Here is a 17,796-nt window from a genome sequence, read left to right as displayed (position 1 = left end):
CTGCAGCATTACACAGCTCGACTCAAAATGTTTGCCCTGAAATTTCAAAAGGAATCCAAGCCTGCTCTCCCAGAAAGCAGCAAGCAGAGCTGCCCACTTTTTCTCTGACAGCTTGATCTACCATTCCCCCTTTGTTACACATTTTGAATTCAATTTAGCCTGCTACTTCCAATTAACCAGCGCACTCTTACTGCATTATTTGGCATTAAGCAGGCACACATGTTCCTCCAGCTCCTGCCAATGTGAGAAGACAATACCCTGAAGGTGAACCAGGCAGTTTGCTGGCAGAGCTGGGCTCTGGGAAGTGCCCAAGCAGGCTGATGGGAGGCTGCAGGTGTGTGGTTTCAAATGCCTTCAAAGTGCTCCGTGCCCAAGTCTTCCCAAAATGTTGCACTTCACAACCATCCTCTCCCAGCGAGATTTATGCTGTGTTTTGAATATTTCTAATACTCCGGAATGCCAGAAAGCTCCATTTGTCAGGCTCAGTCACTGGCCAGGTTGCCCTGGTCAGGGATCATATACAAACCCATTTGGGCACAGGCCATTATTTATTCTATACAAACTACCAAAAGCAGGTGTGATTTCAGCCTGTTTGCTCTGAATGTCAATTAGTTCGGTAGAATAAAATCTCATCCACAACATAAGCCTGTTGCTTCAAAACTAGCAATGAGGGAAAATCAAGACCAGGTTTTAATGACATGTTTATATAAAAAAAAATCAGCATCCTTTCACTACAACACGTCTACAACAGAAAGTACAGTACAAACCCGAGATACATCCCACACATTTCTTGAAGAGGGATTACAAATTCACAGAGATATAATATTGCTATGCAAGTGCTTATTAAAAGCAATAAAAAGAACAGAACGAACAATTTATGCTCTACAAGGCTGAGATTTGGTGTTTACTGCTGGCAATTGCTTTACACAGTGTCAGAACTTAAAGCTGTGACCTTGCAAAAGAATTACTGGGCACAGTTGCAGCCCATGCATGGAGCTACTCAGGTCAACCTGAGGGAAAGTCCTCAAAAATGTGGGGGCTGAGGAGGTTTCTAGCCTAAATATAAAAATATTAACACAAGAATGGGAGGATGGAGGCTTCTTGGTCCACCAGCACTCTCAAAGATTGTTCCTGAGCTTTACTTTGCTCTGATAAGAAGCTGAATTCTAACAGAGTCACCGTTTGATCTGCACACTGAAGCCACGATGGCTCCCAAATGTGTCTTTGCCTCTTCTGGGAAGGACATGAAGGTATTATTTCCATGTTTGTCCCGTTGGCAACTCCTGACACTGTACTGGTTATTACTTACACAAACAGAAACCTGCAGCCAATCAAAATAATATGGTTGGCAAGGAATCTGGGCAAACTTTAATAGCTATGGTTCTTCAACATAAAAAGGATAAAAGTAGAATAATAATTTTTGGCAGGGGAAGCGGGGAATTTTTTAAATTCTGATTGTTTTCCTATGAGGATAGTGTTAGTGAAGTCTAACTTAAAACATGCTGTTCTGGTTTCATGAATTCACAGCGAGCGAGGTTCTGCTGGGCCCACTGAGTTACACTCAGCTCCTTCCCTCTCCTGCTGGAGTTATCTGGAGCTCACAAGGTAAGAGAGGGGGGTTTGGCACGGGAGCTGCATGGCTGAAATAATTCCAATGTCCTTCTGAAAGGAGTTATCTGCACGTGCAAGCGCGCTGCAGAGGAATACACGGAGCTCTCTCTGCAAGGAAGTGTAATTAACTTCAGCCTCCTGGGAAACAGGGAGCCAGCCTTCACCAAGATGGACATCAATTCAACTACAAACCCCATTCTCACTGAGTTTTTCACTTCCACTTTCAACAAGCCCCAGTGCTGTGCTCAGGACTGCATCAGCCTGACACTCCTTCACTGGAATCTGATGAAGCAAATAAGCAGAGTTGTGTTAATTTAGTAGCAACTACACTCACAGCAAAATTAATCCCTGGAAAAGCTGATTCAGTCAGTTTTCCATTAAAAAATTCCATCCTGTCTAATAAAGACTATTTTGTAGGTAAAGAATTAGGTAAATCTGTTAAACTGTAGTAAGGAGCAGAATCAGAACAGTAATATCAGAAGCAAGGAAACTTCCTTAATTAGTAGTTCATAATGTAAAGTTGTGGCTCTTCTAGAAAACAAAGTCCTGTAAACATTTTCTCTGCCTTGTGAAAAAAATAAGAACCAAGATAAGACATTCCAACTATCTCAATCAAAATTTCTCTTTTAACATTTTTGAAATCTTTAATTCTGATTTTTACCTGTATATGACTGTACTTAGTTTTGGAACAAAAAGTCATGCAGAGCCACAAATCAGAAGGGTCTGTTTGATGGCACTGAACTTCTATTCAAAAGGTAATAACATAAAGAAGCTAAGAAGCATTTTGAATTAAAAAGTCTATTGCATATGGAGTGGTTTGTATGAATTGGCATTTTTTGATTTAAGAAAAGTTTGCTGAAATATTTCCCAAAGCATATCCACTTGGGCCTCTTAATTCATTGGCAAAGACTCAGTATCAGTCATTTAAAATATGTGTTTCATCATGTACCTAAAACAGTGACATCCTTTAAAAACACGTAATACAAAAATCTTTTATTTCCTTATACTACATATTTACAATTCTATTATCAAGGTACTGTGGAAAATGTAAACAAGAATACATGGGTGTAAATAATATGGCTTGAGAAAGGTTTGCCCTTTGATTAGCTGCTCAAATCACATATCAATCTACAAAAATAAGAGAAAAACAGTACATTTGATATATTCTGCTGTCTGACAGCAGTGTAAAGGGTTTTATGTGCTGAGTAACCACACCAGCCTCTGGGCAGCTGGAAGGAACTGGAATGTCTGAGGTACTGGAATGTGGCCAGTGGATGGGCTGTCCTCAGAAGAGAAGACCAAGGCTGTAGCCAACTACCCCATGGGGGCTGTGGGGAGAGGAAGCCAAAGGCTCCTCAGAGATCCACTCTGAAAGGATGAGAACCAGTGGAACAAAGATGAAACGGAAGAAATTCTGATTAGAAACCAGAGAGAAAAAAAAAAAAAAAAAGGAAGAAAATGAAATCTCCACTAGGACAGGTTCAAAGAGGTGGTGGGATCTCCATTCTTGGACATATTCAAAACTAGGAGGGATGAATCTCTGAAATTTGACTTTAACGATGAAACTCTGACCCATTTGACTCTGAAGTTGATCAGGCTTTAAAGGGAAGCTCAGACTTTCAGAGGTTTTCTACAGCTTTACTCATTCAATGATTCTACAAAAAAAATCTTAAGTTCAGTGCGATACTTGCACTGCTGTTGTGTTTAGCTCTGCAGTAAATGCAGGTCTAAGACCAAAATATGCCAACTGCTAAACTTGAATTGTTCTTCTCCAGCAGTTGCTGAGATTATATCTCATGGTCTCACAGGAGATTTACCTTACAGGTCCCTGTTCAGTGAAACTGCCCCAAACTCACACAATTGTAGGATCAGACCCAGGACATCACACCTCCAAAAGAACATTTAAAATATCACTGCCTTGCTGAGAGTCACACACTTCTGGGACCATAATTCTGCCACATTTACATTGAATGAACTTTCCAGTGACATTCATTGAGCTCTACAGAAGAAATTAAAAGGGATCATCATCAGCCTCAGTGATTTTCTGGCTGGAAGCACAGTTAGTTAATTAATTTTGACACATTCACAAATATCTTTACTTTCAATACCTACAAAGTGATGAATAACAACAATAAGACTTCCATGAAGCTTGGAAAACACCTCCTAAAACTGTATTGCTCCCGTAGATGACAATTTGAAATAAACTCCCAGGGGAGCAAGTGTCATTTGCTTTGGCCTGGACAGTCATTGACTGCAGATTTGTTTAAGACTTGGGGTGAACCATGGGAGAAAATTGTTACCTCACCTTCCCATCCAACCTCCTGGATGCTGCTTCACCAACTCATCACTTACCCAACCACAACAACAAATTTCTTCAAAAATCCCAAACCACCATCAGTTATTGTCATTTTGTCTCTTGCAAAACAAAACCCTGCTCTTGCAGAGCTGCAGTTTGCTCTGGTGGAGAATGGAGTGTCAGCACAAGAGCTGGAACTGCCCATACTCTGTGCCTACCATGGTCCTGATGCCCCTTCTTGAGTGTACTTTTGATACAGTCAGAATCAAGTGGTTACTACACAGATTTTGTAACTCCTAACCTAAAGAGAGGTATAAAGAGGCACTCTGAAATCTTTTAGTCTGGTTAACAGAACATTAAAATACAGAACATACATTTCTTTATAATGACATAGTCCTATATCAAAGGAAAACCTGCCTAAACAGACAAAATAGCACCAAAATGTCTCTGCTCTATGAGGTGACCACCAGCACCTGAACGGGAGCAGGACTGTTGTGAGATGACTTGATAGAAAACAAATTGCTCAATACAAACACAAACCCCAGAGACAGTATCTTTAAGCATCTCTCCTTGCTTACAATTTGCTTTCTCCATTCAAGATAAAACCTTCTCTGCATTAGCAGATACTGTTTGATGAGAAGTGCTGCACAGTTTGGCTTGACAACCCACTGAGAAATTCATCTGGCAAGATGTGAGAACACAGGGTGCCAGGAGAGTCTGGCAGATGACACCACGCTCTTTGGAAGACAGATTCAGACAGAGACCTTCCAATCAGTCAAACCACACCAGAAATGCAGAAGATGCTCTTAAATAAATTAACAGCGTGTTGAGGACTCTTGTCGGATTGTAGCAGATTCTTCTTCAGCTGCAAGTTCAAAATTAGATTGCATGCTTCTCTAGAACACACCACGTTATTCAAAGAGGAATTAACTTGATAAATCCCTCTAGTTTCTGTGCAATGTGATTTTGCAATGAATCCGTAGAGAAATAATCTTTGGAATACTCTTCAAACTTGGTGCTGGTTGTCAAGTGGGTTTAGAAAGTCCCTGATAGGGAGTGTGGCTCATTCCATGGTGATGTGTTACATGCAGCTTATCCTGATACTCTTTGGAGCTGCTCTTATTAAAAACATGTCCAGGCTTTCAAGAAATGAATTATATTAATACCAGAAAGAATGTCCAGAGTAGATTAATGGAGGGGCAAGAGGCTAGGAATGAACACATGAAACAGATTCAACTCTTTAAAAGGATCCAGCTACTAAATGGCCTCTGTAGTCTTCCATAAGAAGTGTGAATACTTCAGTACAATTCAAGCTGAATTGAATAACTGTTTTCATATCCAAATTCAAATACCGTCTGTGCATATAAAACAGTTCATTTATTAGTCCAAATGTTACTGTTGTAGAGCTCTTGGAAAAATACTCCCTCTTTCTTGAGCTTGTTCTTCATAAAAAGGAAGCTTTGGAGGGCCACCTAGAGAATTAAGTAGAAACATGGTTTCAGGTCCATATAACCTAATACTGAAATATTATATAGATTATACAATTTACACTTAAATAATTCAATCAATGGTAGCCTTGAAAAGAAGGTAGAGGAGGGAGTTACAGCGGCCTCCTCACAGAGGCAGAGGGCAGGCAAAACTATAAAACACCTCTAAATCAGAAGGTTCCCAAAGTTTTTCCTAAACTAAAGGAGGAATTGTGATTACACCACAACCGAGAGGAAACTTTCCCTCCGCACTCTATTTCATTAAGAAGAGAAATTACCCAAACAACTTAACGAGTTGACCCCACCCATCCAAACAGACCACCAGCACAGCCAGAGGTGTTTTACCCCGCAGGGAAGGCTGCACCCCGGGCAGGTTACCTTGAGTGCAGGTTGGGCCCCTCCAGGAGCTGGGGCAGGCACAGTTCCCATTGCGGGGATCGCAGCGGGATCTGCCGCCGCACTGGCACCGCAGCGAGCAGCCGGGGCCGTACCTGTCTGCCCTGCACCCTGCAAGGACAGGAGGGTTTGGGGCACGGGGAACACTCCTGGCAGCCTCTCCCTGCTGTGGGATCAGGAAGCTGCTCAGACACCCACATCTGTTCACATTCAAGCACGACATTTGGGAAAGCGCGGCAGTCGTTGAGTTTCGTCTGCCACACGCTCTGCCCAAGCTGCAGCCCAGCTGTCCCCAAGAGTTCCCAGAATGGAAATCATTGCTGGTGTAAAAACAGGGGTTGACAGCCCAACAGAGAACATCTTGGGATCTGCTCAGGAAAGTTGCTGTCAGCGTCCTGGATCCACACTATCTCCTGCCCCTGTCCCTCCTGCGTGGCTGGGCTGTCAGTACGTGCTGGGCAAGAGCCTTCCCCCACAGAACGTGACACTGAGAATTAAATCATTTTATAGATACTCATGTCTTGCACAATTCTGCCGCATCCTGGCAAATTAAACTCACTAAAAAAAAAAAATCTCACTTCCAAATGCAAATACATTCATACCTAGGCTGGTAAATCCTCACTGCAATTTTTTAAGCATCAGAGGACAGGCAGGAAAGGAAAATGAGCAGCAGGGTCGCAAGGCAGGGTGTGAAACACACAGCAAACAATGCCCCTCTCTCCCTCACCTCTCTGAAAACCCTGTAAGCAGGGAATTTGCCTTCTCCCACGAGCACCCTCAGGTAAATAAAGCTCTGCTGAGCCCTGCAGCCCCAGTACGTGGGAGAACTCGCCCCCTGCGCTCCGAGCTTGGCCTTTTCAATTAGGAAATGTTATGAGAAAAGGTCTCCCCAAACACCTCTGGACCTGATTTTAATTTATGTAATACCACATTTTCATGTTAATAACAATGTGTATTTAAGACATCTGTTTGAAAGTCTGCAATGTTAATTTACCACAGAAAAAGAACGTCCATAAAAGTCTGTTATATTCTCTCTCTCTCTTTTTTTTTTTTTTTTTAATTAACATTTTGCCTGTTTAATGGGTGCTTTACCAGAGTTCAAATTAAAATCAGGCCTTTTATCTTTATGGCTGCTGCACAGTCACAGCTGCTCAGAGTTATATCACAGATGAACTGAGCCTAATTGAAAATAAAAATGCAAATAAAACCTACCCCATAACAGCTTTTCATGGATGGGGGCTACCCTAGCTGATTTAAGAAAAATAAAAATGACTCGCAGAGTTTGTGAGGAAGAAAACCTCAATTCCCATTTTTGGTGCTGAACTTCCCCCTTGCGTTCCACTTCTGCCTAAAGTTTTACTGGAAAGGCCCAGGGACACCCAGGGCTGTGTGGGCACTGAGGGTGGCTCATGTTCCCACTGGAGCAGTGCTGCAGACTGAGAGATTCATTTCCTGACCACAGGACATTGCCCAGAGGGAAACAAATGATTTTCCATTTTAGTTTTGCAAGTTGCACTAATGCTTAAGCTCACAGCAATTTGTATTAATAACAGCCTGCTTAAATCTATTTCTGCCCCATCCTAGAACAAAAGGAGAAATAATTTTCCCTTTCTGCTCCAGGGGGTCAGGAGGATTGTGGCTCCTGGTGAAGCTCCACAGCAGCACATGGATGTTCACTCCTTTTACCTTGTTTGTCATAGCATTGGGATTACAAATGTTTTCTGACTCTCAGTTAAACCACTGCATTTCCTTTTACTCCAGTGATTACCCTAAAACTGCTCCATCATAATCACAGAATCCCAGAGCAGCTTGGGTTAGAAGGGACCTTTAAACTCCGCTGGTTCCAACCACAGGCATGGGAGACTTTTCACCAGACCAGGCTGCTCCAAGCCCTGTCCAACCTGGCCCTGAGCTCTGATCAGAGCCACAGCTGTGACCAGAGACTGGCTCAGGATCTGCCACTGCTGCCTCTCAACCCTGCACCCAACCCCACCAGGGTACAGCAGTGGGACTGGTTTTACCTACAGGAAAAATTCCTCACCTATTTTTATATCCTTGTTACAGAAGAATTCTGCTCCTGTGGGCCCGCACACAGCCCAAGTGCAGCCTGTGCTGCAAAGGAGGGAATTACATTGGGGTTAAAAGTCCCTGAGCTGCTGCAGCTCCACACCCTCATCTGTGGGGATTTCAGGAGAAGCAAATCCAGAGCTGGACATACTCCTGCATTGGTCTGAAAAGGGTCACAAGTGTCAGTGTGACAAAGCACACAGCAAGTGGAGCCCCTGGTGACCAACTGCACCCTCTGGAGTCTTCTCCACCACATTTGTAAAGTTTCTTGGTCTATTCTTCCTGTGTTCTCCAAAACTCAAGGCAAATGACATTTTACAGCTGACCCATGAACAGTTTTCCTATCAGGATATCAATTTAAATATTGATTAAATCAAGAGGCACAAGCCTGCTGATAAAGGTGTTGATAACCACAAAGAGCAATTTTCTACAAACAATGTGTTCTTCAACACCAGCAAATGTCCTTTTACACTTATTCAGAAGCCAACAGGTCAGAGTGGTTTAACAATTTACAGTCCAGCCCTTAAAAATATTGCCCTTACCAATGTCACAATTGTCTCCAGTCTTCCCAGGCGGGCAAAGGCACTTCCCAGTCTCTGGATCACAAGGAGCATCTCCACAGTCACACTGATGCTGGCACCCCTCACCAAACCAGCCCCTGGCACAGCCTGACAGCAAGAGAACACTTTAGATGCATGTTTGAGTGGCAAAATGTACAATAAACCCAGAGTTTTCCCAGGATGTCTCAGGGGAAAGCTCATAAATGAAATCAGTGTAAATGCCAAGTTTAATGAAGAAATCAAACATAGTGGAATGGGCACATTATTTATAGGAGCTCTCCTTCTGTTGGGGTTGTCTAATCTAAGTTCTCAAAGGTATCTGTAAATCTGTCCCAGAAATGTAGCTGGCATTTATTTTTATTTTTAATTAGAACTCTCTAGAAGACCCCTCCATAACACTCAACAGGTTTGACATGCACCTATTTAATAATCTTATTTGGAGTTTTAGAAGCAAATTTAGAATCAGTAAAAGGGACTTATTTTTAATAAATGGCATGTGGAACTCATTGCTGCAAGACATCACGGAGACCAGGACTTTCACTGTATTAATTGGAACCAGAGTAGTTAATTTATAAGGGAATGGGAACACCCAGCTGTAGAACAGGAAATCTGTCCCAAATTCAGTGTTTCAGGATATTCATTAAGCTCAAAATATAGAAGAAGTGGCTCTCAACAAATATTTCAGTAATTATATGATGTTTTTTACAATGAGTTCTGCTTTTGGGATTTTTTGGTGTTTTTTTTTTCTTTTTTTTTTCCTTTTTCTTTTTTCTTTCCCATCGGAGGTGTACCAGTACCTTTTTCACAGAGCACACCATGGTAACCCAAAGGACAAAGGCACTGTCCTGTCACTGCATCACAGCTTGCTCCATTTTTACAGGCACAGGCCTGAAGACAGCCCAGCCCATAAAATCCAAGGGGGCACCCTGAAAAATTAAAATGAAGAAGGTTCACGGAGAAAATCATACACACCATTAAAATCCTCTGTATTCTCTGTGACATTCCCTGGCAGCCAACAAAAAATTGTATTTATCCTTATATCTTATAATGCCATGGGCTTTTAAACTTGTACCATCCAGCATCAGAGACATGCAAGATGTGGAAGGAGGTGGGTGATTTGGGACATGCCAAAATTTTAACTGAACCAGTGAGGTGTTTCTTGACTCCTCTGAAGCCCCAAACCTGTGAAAATTACCAATTATTACCAATTACCCCGAGTGCCTCCACTTACTGTGCTCACAGGAGTGTCCGTAGAAGCCCTCGGGGCAGCTGCAGCACCCTGTGAACCTGTCACAGGTGCCATTGTGCTGGCACAGGCAGTCCAGGGAGCAGCCTGCCCCATACTTTCCCGGGAGGCACTCTGCTGGCAGGACATGGACAGAAACACAAACAAAAATCACTGCCCTCACCCAGAAAAGCTGATATGTGATAGATTGCATTGCCAAGAGATGATACCCAAAGAGTAATTTACAGACCAATGAATATTTGTTATGAAGACACAGGATTTCTGCACAACTATGATGCATTTACATACTTTGGTGAGAAATCTTTTATATTATATAGATGTTTGAACAGCAATTTCCTCACTTTTAACAGTCTGCCTTTTTCAATTTCTCTCTTCACAGACTCGATGCTGAACCCACACCATGTGTTGTAAAGCCTTGTAGTGAATAGCATAAATTAGATTTTCTTTTTTCTTTCTTTATCTACAGCAATATTTTCTTTTAGGCACTTAAAAAGTGTGAAAGAAAACATGAAGCTTTTCCTCCTCTGTGTTATCATTGGAGTTCACACTATTCAAATTCCTAATAAAACCAGGAGGATCTTTTTCACACATAGCAACAGTCTGTCCATGTATAATGAGCTATCTGCCTTTACAGAACTAAACACGTCTCAAATTACTGAAAGGCAAGTCATGCAGAAGGGACTGTGCCAATATAATTAACCTCAGCATCATCTCTGAATAAGTTAACTTCCCACTGCTGGGATAATTTGAATCTGGGCAGATGAACTTAAATGAGCGTGGTCGTCCAAATAATCAGACTGAGAACCCTGCAAATGCCAGACAGGATCTTCCAGGAACATCATATCTAAGCTCTATTAAAAGGATGCCTGATTAGCTGTCTTTGATTTCCAGTCACAACACACTCAAACCCACACTGCTGTGGAGATCAAGACTCAATTTTCCAATAATTTCACTCCCTCTGTCAAAAGATAAATAGTGAAGCTCTCTCTAGTGATACAACACACAGTTCCTTATGCAGTGTGTGCATGTCTGCCTCCTGTGCTCCACTCTAGAGATGTTTTATCTATGAGATACACCCATAATCCACTTCTCCATGTGGGGCTACCTGCAGCACTCTGCTGAGCCTTGGCAGCCCCAACTCATTCTATGGGTGACTACAGGAACAGGCAAATGGAGATGACCACAGGTGGCCTTTGCTAGGTCATCCAGACATTGGTTAACTGCAAATGTTTTAGAGCCTGTGCCCAGAGAGCATTCACTGCCCACTGAATCCTCACAGCACTCACACTGTGAGCAGCTGCATCTTTCCTGTCCTCCCTGCTCCTCCTCTGCACACATGCACGGCAGGGCTCTGACTCTCCTCAGATGCAGAGTGGAACAGCTGCATCTCAGAGTGCTGCTAAAAAGTGTCATTTCTAGATGACACTTTTATATAGGGACACTCCCCTGTAACAACCAGTTCTTGCTATAAATACATATGGAGTTTGAGGTGAATATTTGAGGTGTCAGGGACAGAAGTGCTGTAAATGAGAATCTGGGAAGGTGTTGAAGAGCTTGAACCATGGCAGTTATGATTTAATGATGACATTTGTCTTGAATGTGTACTTAGAACTATTTACTTGCATTTCATACCAGTAAACTTGTTTCCTGAACATTCAAGTCCATAACTGTACAGATATCTCTTACCTACAGAGAAAAACAGGAGCACAGAAATGCAGAATGGTTTCTGGGAGATGGACTGGACAGTTGTGGGAAGACAGGGCTGACAGGAGAGATTCTGGAGTAGAATATGAGCTTATTCTGTTAGTGTGCTTTGTCTTGCACAAGGGACAGGTGTCAGGGAGAATAAGGATGAGAGAGCAGGAGAATCTCAATTGCTTTGGACAGATGTTAGAACATCTGAGAAGTCTACACATGGGAAGCTCAACTCCAGAGTCAAATGAAAGAGAATACAACCAGTGAGGAAGAAGACACAGGCTTCTCCTGCCTTAAGGATCACATGGAGGAAGACAAAACCCAACATTCCTATGGAAAAAAGAGCACAAAAGTTGGACTGAAGAAGAAATAACAGAGTGAGAAAGAAATAATGAGGGTGCAAGGGAATTCATGAGCAGGACTCAGGGGGAAAACTACTATCCTTAAAAAAGACCTGAAGCTCTAACTAGGGGAAGTTCTGAAACTGTCCTTGTCTGTGGTTGTCTGAGGACACCGCAAACCCCAGTTTGAGTATACAAATCCACTGTCATGGAAGCAGGAAATCACCTTCCTCACAGGATCTTCCTGTCCAGCCGAGCCCGCAGGTGCAGTTGCCATCCACGTGGTCACAGATGCCACTGTTCTGACAGGTACACGTCCCATGGCAGTTGGGGCCATACTGTCCCTGGGGACACACTACAGAGAATTAACAAAGTTTGAAAAAACCCAAAAATTAGCACCCCAAGGAAAGGATGAAGGTGACATGGAATAAATACAAACACATGTATCCCAAGTGATTAGGGGCTCCTTAGGGTGGTGGGACACCACCATGATTATTATCAGTTTCCATGATTATTATTCATTTCCATGATTATTATCAGTTTCACGCAAACACTCTGTCCTGACACAGCCCCCCAGCTTCCTGCAGAGCCCTGTGCCCCAGAGGGTGGCAGGGAGGTGTGGGCAGGATTAGGCTGGGTGATGGAGCGGGGAGGGACAGAGGCTGCGCGCCCCAAACTGCAGCCTTATCAGCAAAGGCCCTGGCTGTGAACAATGTCTGGCACTGGGTTTATTTGCTGGGTACTTTAATGTGTCACCCCTGGGAGGTGACCTGGTGCTGCTCTGTTACCTTGCTGACAGGCAGGTCCCGTGTGGCCGGGGGCACAGGTGCACTCGCCGGTCCGTGGGTCACACTGGCCTTTGCCACAGGCACAGGGCTGGGCACAGTCCTTCCCATACCAGCTCTCAGGGCAGGCTGAGGGAACACAGGATTTGTTAAACACCCACAGGATCCAATGGCAGTTTTCATTTTTAACACAGCTATAATCTTTGGGGAAGAGCTGGCTTTGTTTTTATTCCCCTTAATGCACTTCAAACATCAACCGTGAAGCCAAAACCCACCCAAAGACACGACTGCTTTACCTTCTGAGACTACTTGTAATTATAAATATAACCCATTATTATACTGTGATTATAATAATTAATAATAAATGTGTGATTATAAATGTAATCCATAACTTCACACAGAATATTTACTGTCTTTCTTATCAGAAGAGTTAATGTACAACTGAAATATCAGCTGCTCATCCTTCCAGCTTAAAACATCTTTCCTTCCTTAATACTGATGCTGCCCAGCAATGAAGAGCAAAGCTGTGGGCAGCCAAACATTCAAACATTGCCTCTCTATGAATAAGCTGAAGAGAACTTCACAGAGACCAGAGCTTTGGAGGCAGCACAGAAATTCAGCCACAGCATTTAGCTCTGAAACAGAGAAGTAACAGTAGGGTTGCCATGGAGTCTTTACCAGTTTTGCCATGACAAAACTTGATCTTTTTCCCATTTATTGAAACTAATGGCACCATAGTGTGAAGCAAAATATTGAGATAATTTCTCAACCTTGAAATTTTGGACAGGAAGAAGGAACTTGAGCAATGCATGCTGAGCTGGCTCTAGAAATAAACTTGGGCAAGCAGGTTGTAATCCTGGGGTAAGTGTCCTTGCTTCTATGCATGCAGGAGTGAGGGAAAATATTTTGCAAGAGATTTTTTTACAAAGCTGGAATCCTGATTTACAATTCAAGGAAGAGGTAGCTGGGATCTGTCTGTTTTTCTTCAGACAAGCTCTTATGCAAATGATTCTCTTTGCTGTGTTTTGACAGAAGCAGAACATGAATGTTGGCTTACTTTTGCTGCAGTTGGCTCCGATGAAACCGGGAGCGCAATCACAAGCTCCTGACACAGGGTCACAGCGGCCTCCGTTCATGCATTTACAGGGATTTTGGCAGTTTGAACCATAAGTACCTTCTGGACACCCTGTTTTAAAAGAAAAAATAACCAGCAATTAGGTTAGGTTGCTACTGGGCCTGTTGCATTTCATGTCTTAAGCGCTTTGTTGCTTTCAATCAAAGTTTGATTTTCATTTTCTAATGTTATTCGCTTCCAGAGGGCCAGTAGTAGGCATTGAGGAGGAGGTGGCTCCCTGGGACAAAGCGCCCTTGGGACAGCTCTGATTGCACTGTCAAATGCTGGAGAGCTGGACTGAGTGCTGCTGCTCCTGGCTCTGTGCTCTCCCATATTCCTGATGTGACAGTAGCAAGAAAAGCAAGCCCTGTTCTACAGAGGTTTTCCTCTTGGGATTTCTGTTCCAAATGACTGTATTCCCTCTTTCCTCCTACAGAGGAGGTAAGAGGTCATTCTCCCTCTTCCTTGGGCAGCAGCCACCTGGTTTGCCCAAGTCAGTGAGAAGCTGTGAGCCATTCCTGCCTCTTTTAGCAGCTGTTCCATGGACATAGGTTAGGTCATGTCTTCTTAAAATGTAAATTGGAGAAAGTTTGTTTCCTCTATAATCTACTCCTTCCCTGCAAACTGGAGCTGGCATTGTTAGTAGTTGTCCTGAGAAGTTGTGGATTCCCCATCCTTGGAAGTGTCCAAGGGCAGGCTGGACAGGGCTTGGAATAACCTGGGACAGTGGAAGGTGGATGGACTGGAACTGGATGGGCTTTAAGTTCCCTTCCAACCCTGTGGATGGAAGACCATGAAAATGTGCACATGACAGCAACTCAGAATTTCAGAAGACACCTCCTCAGAAGATAGATAGGGAATTAACATTATTTAAACGTAGAGCCAGAAAATTCTCTGAGGAAAAATAAAACAGCTGTATTTTTTAAGAACCACAAGAATCACCACACCTGGATGGATTGCTGAGCCAGTGCTACATGGCAACAAACTGTCTGTGGAGAGGGTTTCCAGGGGTAGTGAGGATTTCTGGTTACTTTTTGGACAGCTAATGTTCAAGGAGAATTGAACAAAAGATCAGGAGGATGTAAATGTATTTGTCATGCTTAGTTTACATCTTCTGCATGATCTTTAGTGATGGAGGCTGGAACTGAGGGGAAGAGCTGGGCAGAGCTGCTGGGCAGGGGCACCAGTGAGCCTCCAGTGTGCCACCTCTGAACTCCAGAAATGCAGGTTATTCCCCTGATTTTCCAGTGTAGTGGAAGGAATAGCTGGTGCTTGAGCAGCATGATCATCATCCAACGGTTCCACTTGTGCTACTACCTCCAAATGCCATTTCTTTGCTCACCCCTTCCTTCTCTTCCCTGGCAGAAGGAAAGTCTGTGGCTACTTTAGAAACCTGGTTGAAAATATATTTGCTCACGTCTCCAAGCAACAGATCCCTTGCAATCTGTGCACAAATAACTTCATGTATTCTGTCTTTCCTAAAGGCACGAAAGCAGGGCCTGAGTGGCTGGAGAAATCTCTGGCTTTTCTGAGCTATTCAATAGTGAGGGAGAGCTTATGGGAAACTTTGAAGGGGTGCCTTTTAAAATAAAACTGAACCTTGGCTTCTGCTCAAACCAGGATAGCAGATCATCAGGACTAAGCAGATACATGCTTTTATAATGTGCAGATACTCTCCCCAGCCCTTCCCAAACACAGATTCTTCTCAATGAATGCTCTGTCATCAGTGCTTCCATCTGCCAGGATGCAAAATCTGTTTCATGTGCAAGCCCTGGCATCAAGGAGTGAGCCCTGCAACTACCCCTTCATTCCCACCAAGACTTGAAGTGAAGGACTCATCCAGATTCAATTATTTAATTACTCTATGTGAGTTTCTCTTTTCCCCCTTTTTTCCTTTTGGTCATCATTTGGATTTTCTCCTTTTTTTAAAAAAATTTGTCTCCCAGACTCCAAAAGATGCTGCTTCTCCCTGGCAAAGCTTTCAGAGCTATTCCTTAGTGCAATGCTAGCAGGAGCTGCTCCATGATTGGGATGCAGTAATTCCCTCCTTCCCAAATTCTTTGTCCTTGCAGTATTTCCTGTATTTTGGCTCGAGAAGGAGCAGCACATGCAGGGCATGTTCAGCTGCTGCACCGTGCACATGCTCAATAACAAGGCCACCTCATCTGTTAGTACTTTGCAGAAGAATTTTGAGGCAGATAACGAGGGCAATTTGCACCATGTCCCACCATTACAGTAGGCTCTGCCTTTGCAAACAGGGCTATTCTTGCACCACCAGTTATCTCATAAAGACATTTTCTAATTTAACAGTTTCCTGTGCTTCTGACTTATGTTTTTTCTGCGAACAAAAGAGTGGCAGCCAGATTTCCACCTCATTTCCTGATTTTCCTTCTGCTTTGAGTGGGTTTGTCATGACCAAGAGCTCCTAAATCTTTCCATAGCAATTGCACACACTGAGGTTTTCTGACCAATGCTATTAAATCACATTGTCAAATAATCCCTTCTGACACATCCTGTCACTTTCAGCCTGAGGGTGAAGCTGGTGAGATCTTTCTGGCTCTGGGTACTCCCAGCCCAGTCAATGTCACAGAAAAATACCATGCTTTTTTTTTTTTTTTTTTAAATAATTTCACCACCACTTATTGCTTTTTACTCCTTTTAACAAGTAGATCTGCCCATCCACCAAGTTATGGACAAGTGATGGGAACCTTATTGCTAGTTTGTCTGCTTCCTCTGCACCATGCCAAGAGACTTTTTCAGCTCCTCACTCCAAAATTTGTGAACATGAAAGCCCCGTTGCTCTTGGCTCCTGGAAATTTGACTTCCCAGCCAACTACACCTTTTATAGATACTTTCTTGAACCTTTTTTTCATAAATACAGCAACAGTTGCCAGGAACTGTTTCCAGCAGCATCCAACCACATGTTGACTGGACCAGAGCCCGTTTGGGAGCGGCTCCCTGGGCTGGTTTAATATTCCATCGAGAGCTTCTTCACCCTGGAGCAGCCCCAGCTTTCCCTGCAGGCAGGACAGCAGGAGCGTGGAGTATTCCCACCAAAGCCATGCCAGCCATCCTTGGTTTTCAGTCAGTCACTTCAGAATCAGGCCTACAATCTATCCCTCCACTGACTTGAACTTAAAATAATCCACAATTAACTGTTCTCCTTCTATTTTTTGTGTCTGTCTACGAGTGGCACAGGGGACAACAGGAACAACACCAATATAGATGAGTATTTTTCTGTGAGCTTCCATAATTTCATTATTTCTCCAATAAATATCTAACAAACCCATGCTTAAGAATTTGCTGTACATTTTTGGAATGTCAGAGTACAAAACACCATGAAATCTCCAATCTCATACGCTTTAGGTTTAATCCCAGCTACACAGAAATCCACGGCAAAAATCCCCCCTGAATGCAGCAAAACTCATTTTATTTTGCAATGAGTCCTTTTATATCTTTTCTATCAGAACTTCAGTGTAATTGTTTAAGCATTAAATTTTAAAATTCTGAAATAAAACCTTCAGTATCTAAGTAAGTTTGAGGACGTTTACTGTAATGAGAGATTTAGTGCTACACGCACAGGCAATGACTACTGAGAAATTGCTACATAAAGGTAATAGGCTGACCATGATTAAATCTTTTAAAATGATCCTGTTAAATAGTTGATCTCCACTACTGCTTTACTACAACATTTATTATAATCTAATGTATAATGGATCCAGATGGCTCCAGCCCCAGTGTTGAAGGCCAGCTTTCGATCTCACTCACAGCAAAAACTGATGCACAAAGGAGGACAGGATCAATCCTTTGCATTTTATTTATAATTTATATTTTAAAGAATAACTTGTGATGACGTGATGGCAATACAAAGGCCCATCTCTAAAGTGAGTCTTTCTCCTATTTCTGCTCAAGGAATAAAACAGTGGTTTAACCCTTACTAGAGCTCTGAATGTGACAACTGGCTTTTGTTACACCAAAAGGCAATTAAGCCAAACAGAACTGTGCTGGATTCTCAAGAAAGATAAATCAGCACTCACCAAAGAGAGAAAAACTGAGCAAGAAAGACAACAGCTTTTTCTTTTTCTTCCCTTTTTTTCTCCTCTAAATGAGACTACTACAAGCCGTGGGGTAAAACCAAAATTAAAGTTGTAAATAAAAAGGTGATTAACTGTCTCCTTTATTGGCTGCTTTGGTATAT

The 17,796-nt window shown here is 42.8% G+C and overlaps 1 protein-coding gene across 1 annotated transcript in view; it reads right to left on the bottom strand.

Annotated features, from left to right (window-relative positions):
* Positions 1–4,576: 4,576 nt before the first annotated feature.
* The window catches only part of LOC132077649 (multiple epidermal growth factor-like domains protein 6), a 189,718-nt gene continuing 176,498 nt past the window's right edge, over positions 4,577–17,796 (bottom strand). The window contains exons 30-37 of the mRNA XM_059479473.1: positions 13,542–13,670; positions 12,488–12,613; positions 11,926–12,054; positions 9,649–9,777; positions 9,215–9,343; positions 8,400–8,525; positions 5,773–5,901; positions 4,577–5,379 (exon numbers count right to left, since the gene is read on the bottom strand). Coding sequence (XP_059335456.1) covers positions 5,300–5,379; positions 5,773–5,901; positions 8,400–8,525; positions 9,215–9,343; positions 9,649–9,777; positions 11,926–12,054; positions 12,488–12,613; positions 13,542–13,670 — 977 coding nt within the window. The 3' untranslated portion in view covers positions 4,577–5,299. The remainder of the gene's footprint in view (positions 5,380–5,772; positions 5,902–8,399; positions 8,526–9,214; positions 9,344–9,648; positions 9,778–11,925; positions 12,055–12,487; positions 12,614–13,541; positions 13,671–17,796) is intronic.

This window comes from Ammospiza nelsoni, chromosome 10, assembly GCF_027579445.1.
Source record: "Ammospiza nelsoni isolate bAmmNel1 chromosome 10, bAmmNel1.pri, whole genome shotgun sequence".
In the NCBI taxonomy this organism is placed as follows: Eukaryota; Metazoa; Chordata; class Aves; order Passeriformes; family Passerellidae; genus Ammospiza; species Ammospiza nelsoni.
The sequence above is the reverse complement of the archived record's forward strand: the minus strand, read 5'-3'. Positions and strand labels throughout refer to the sequence as shown.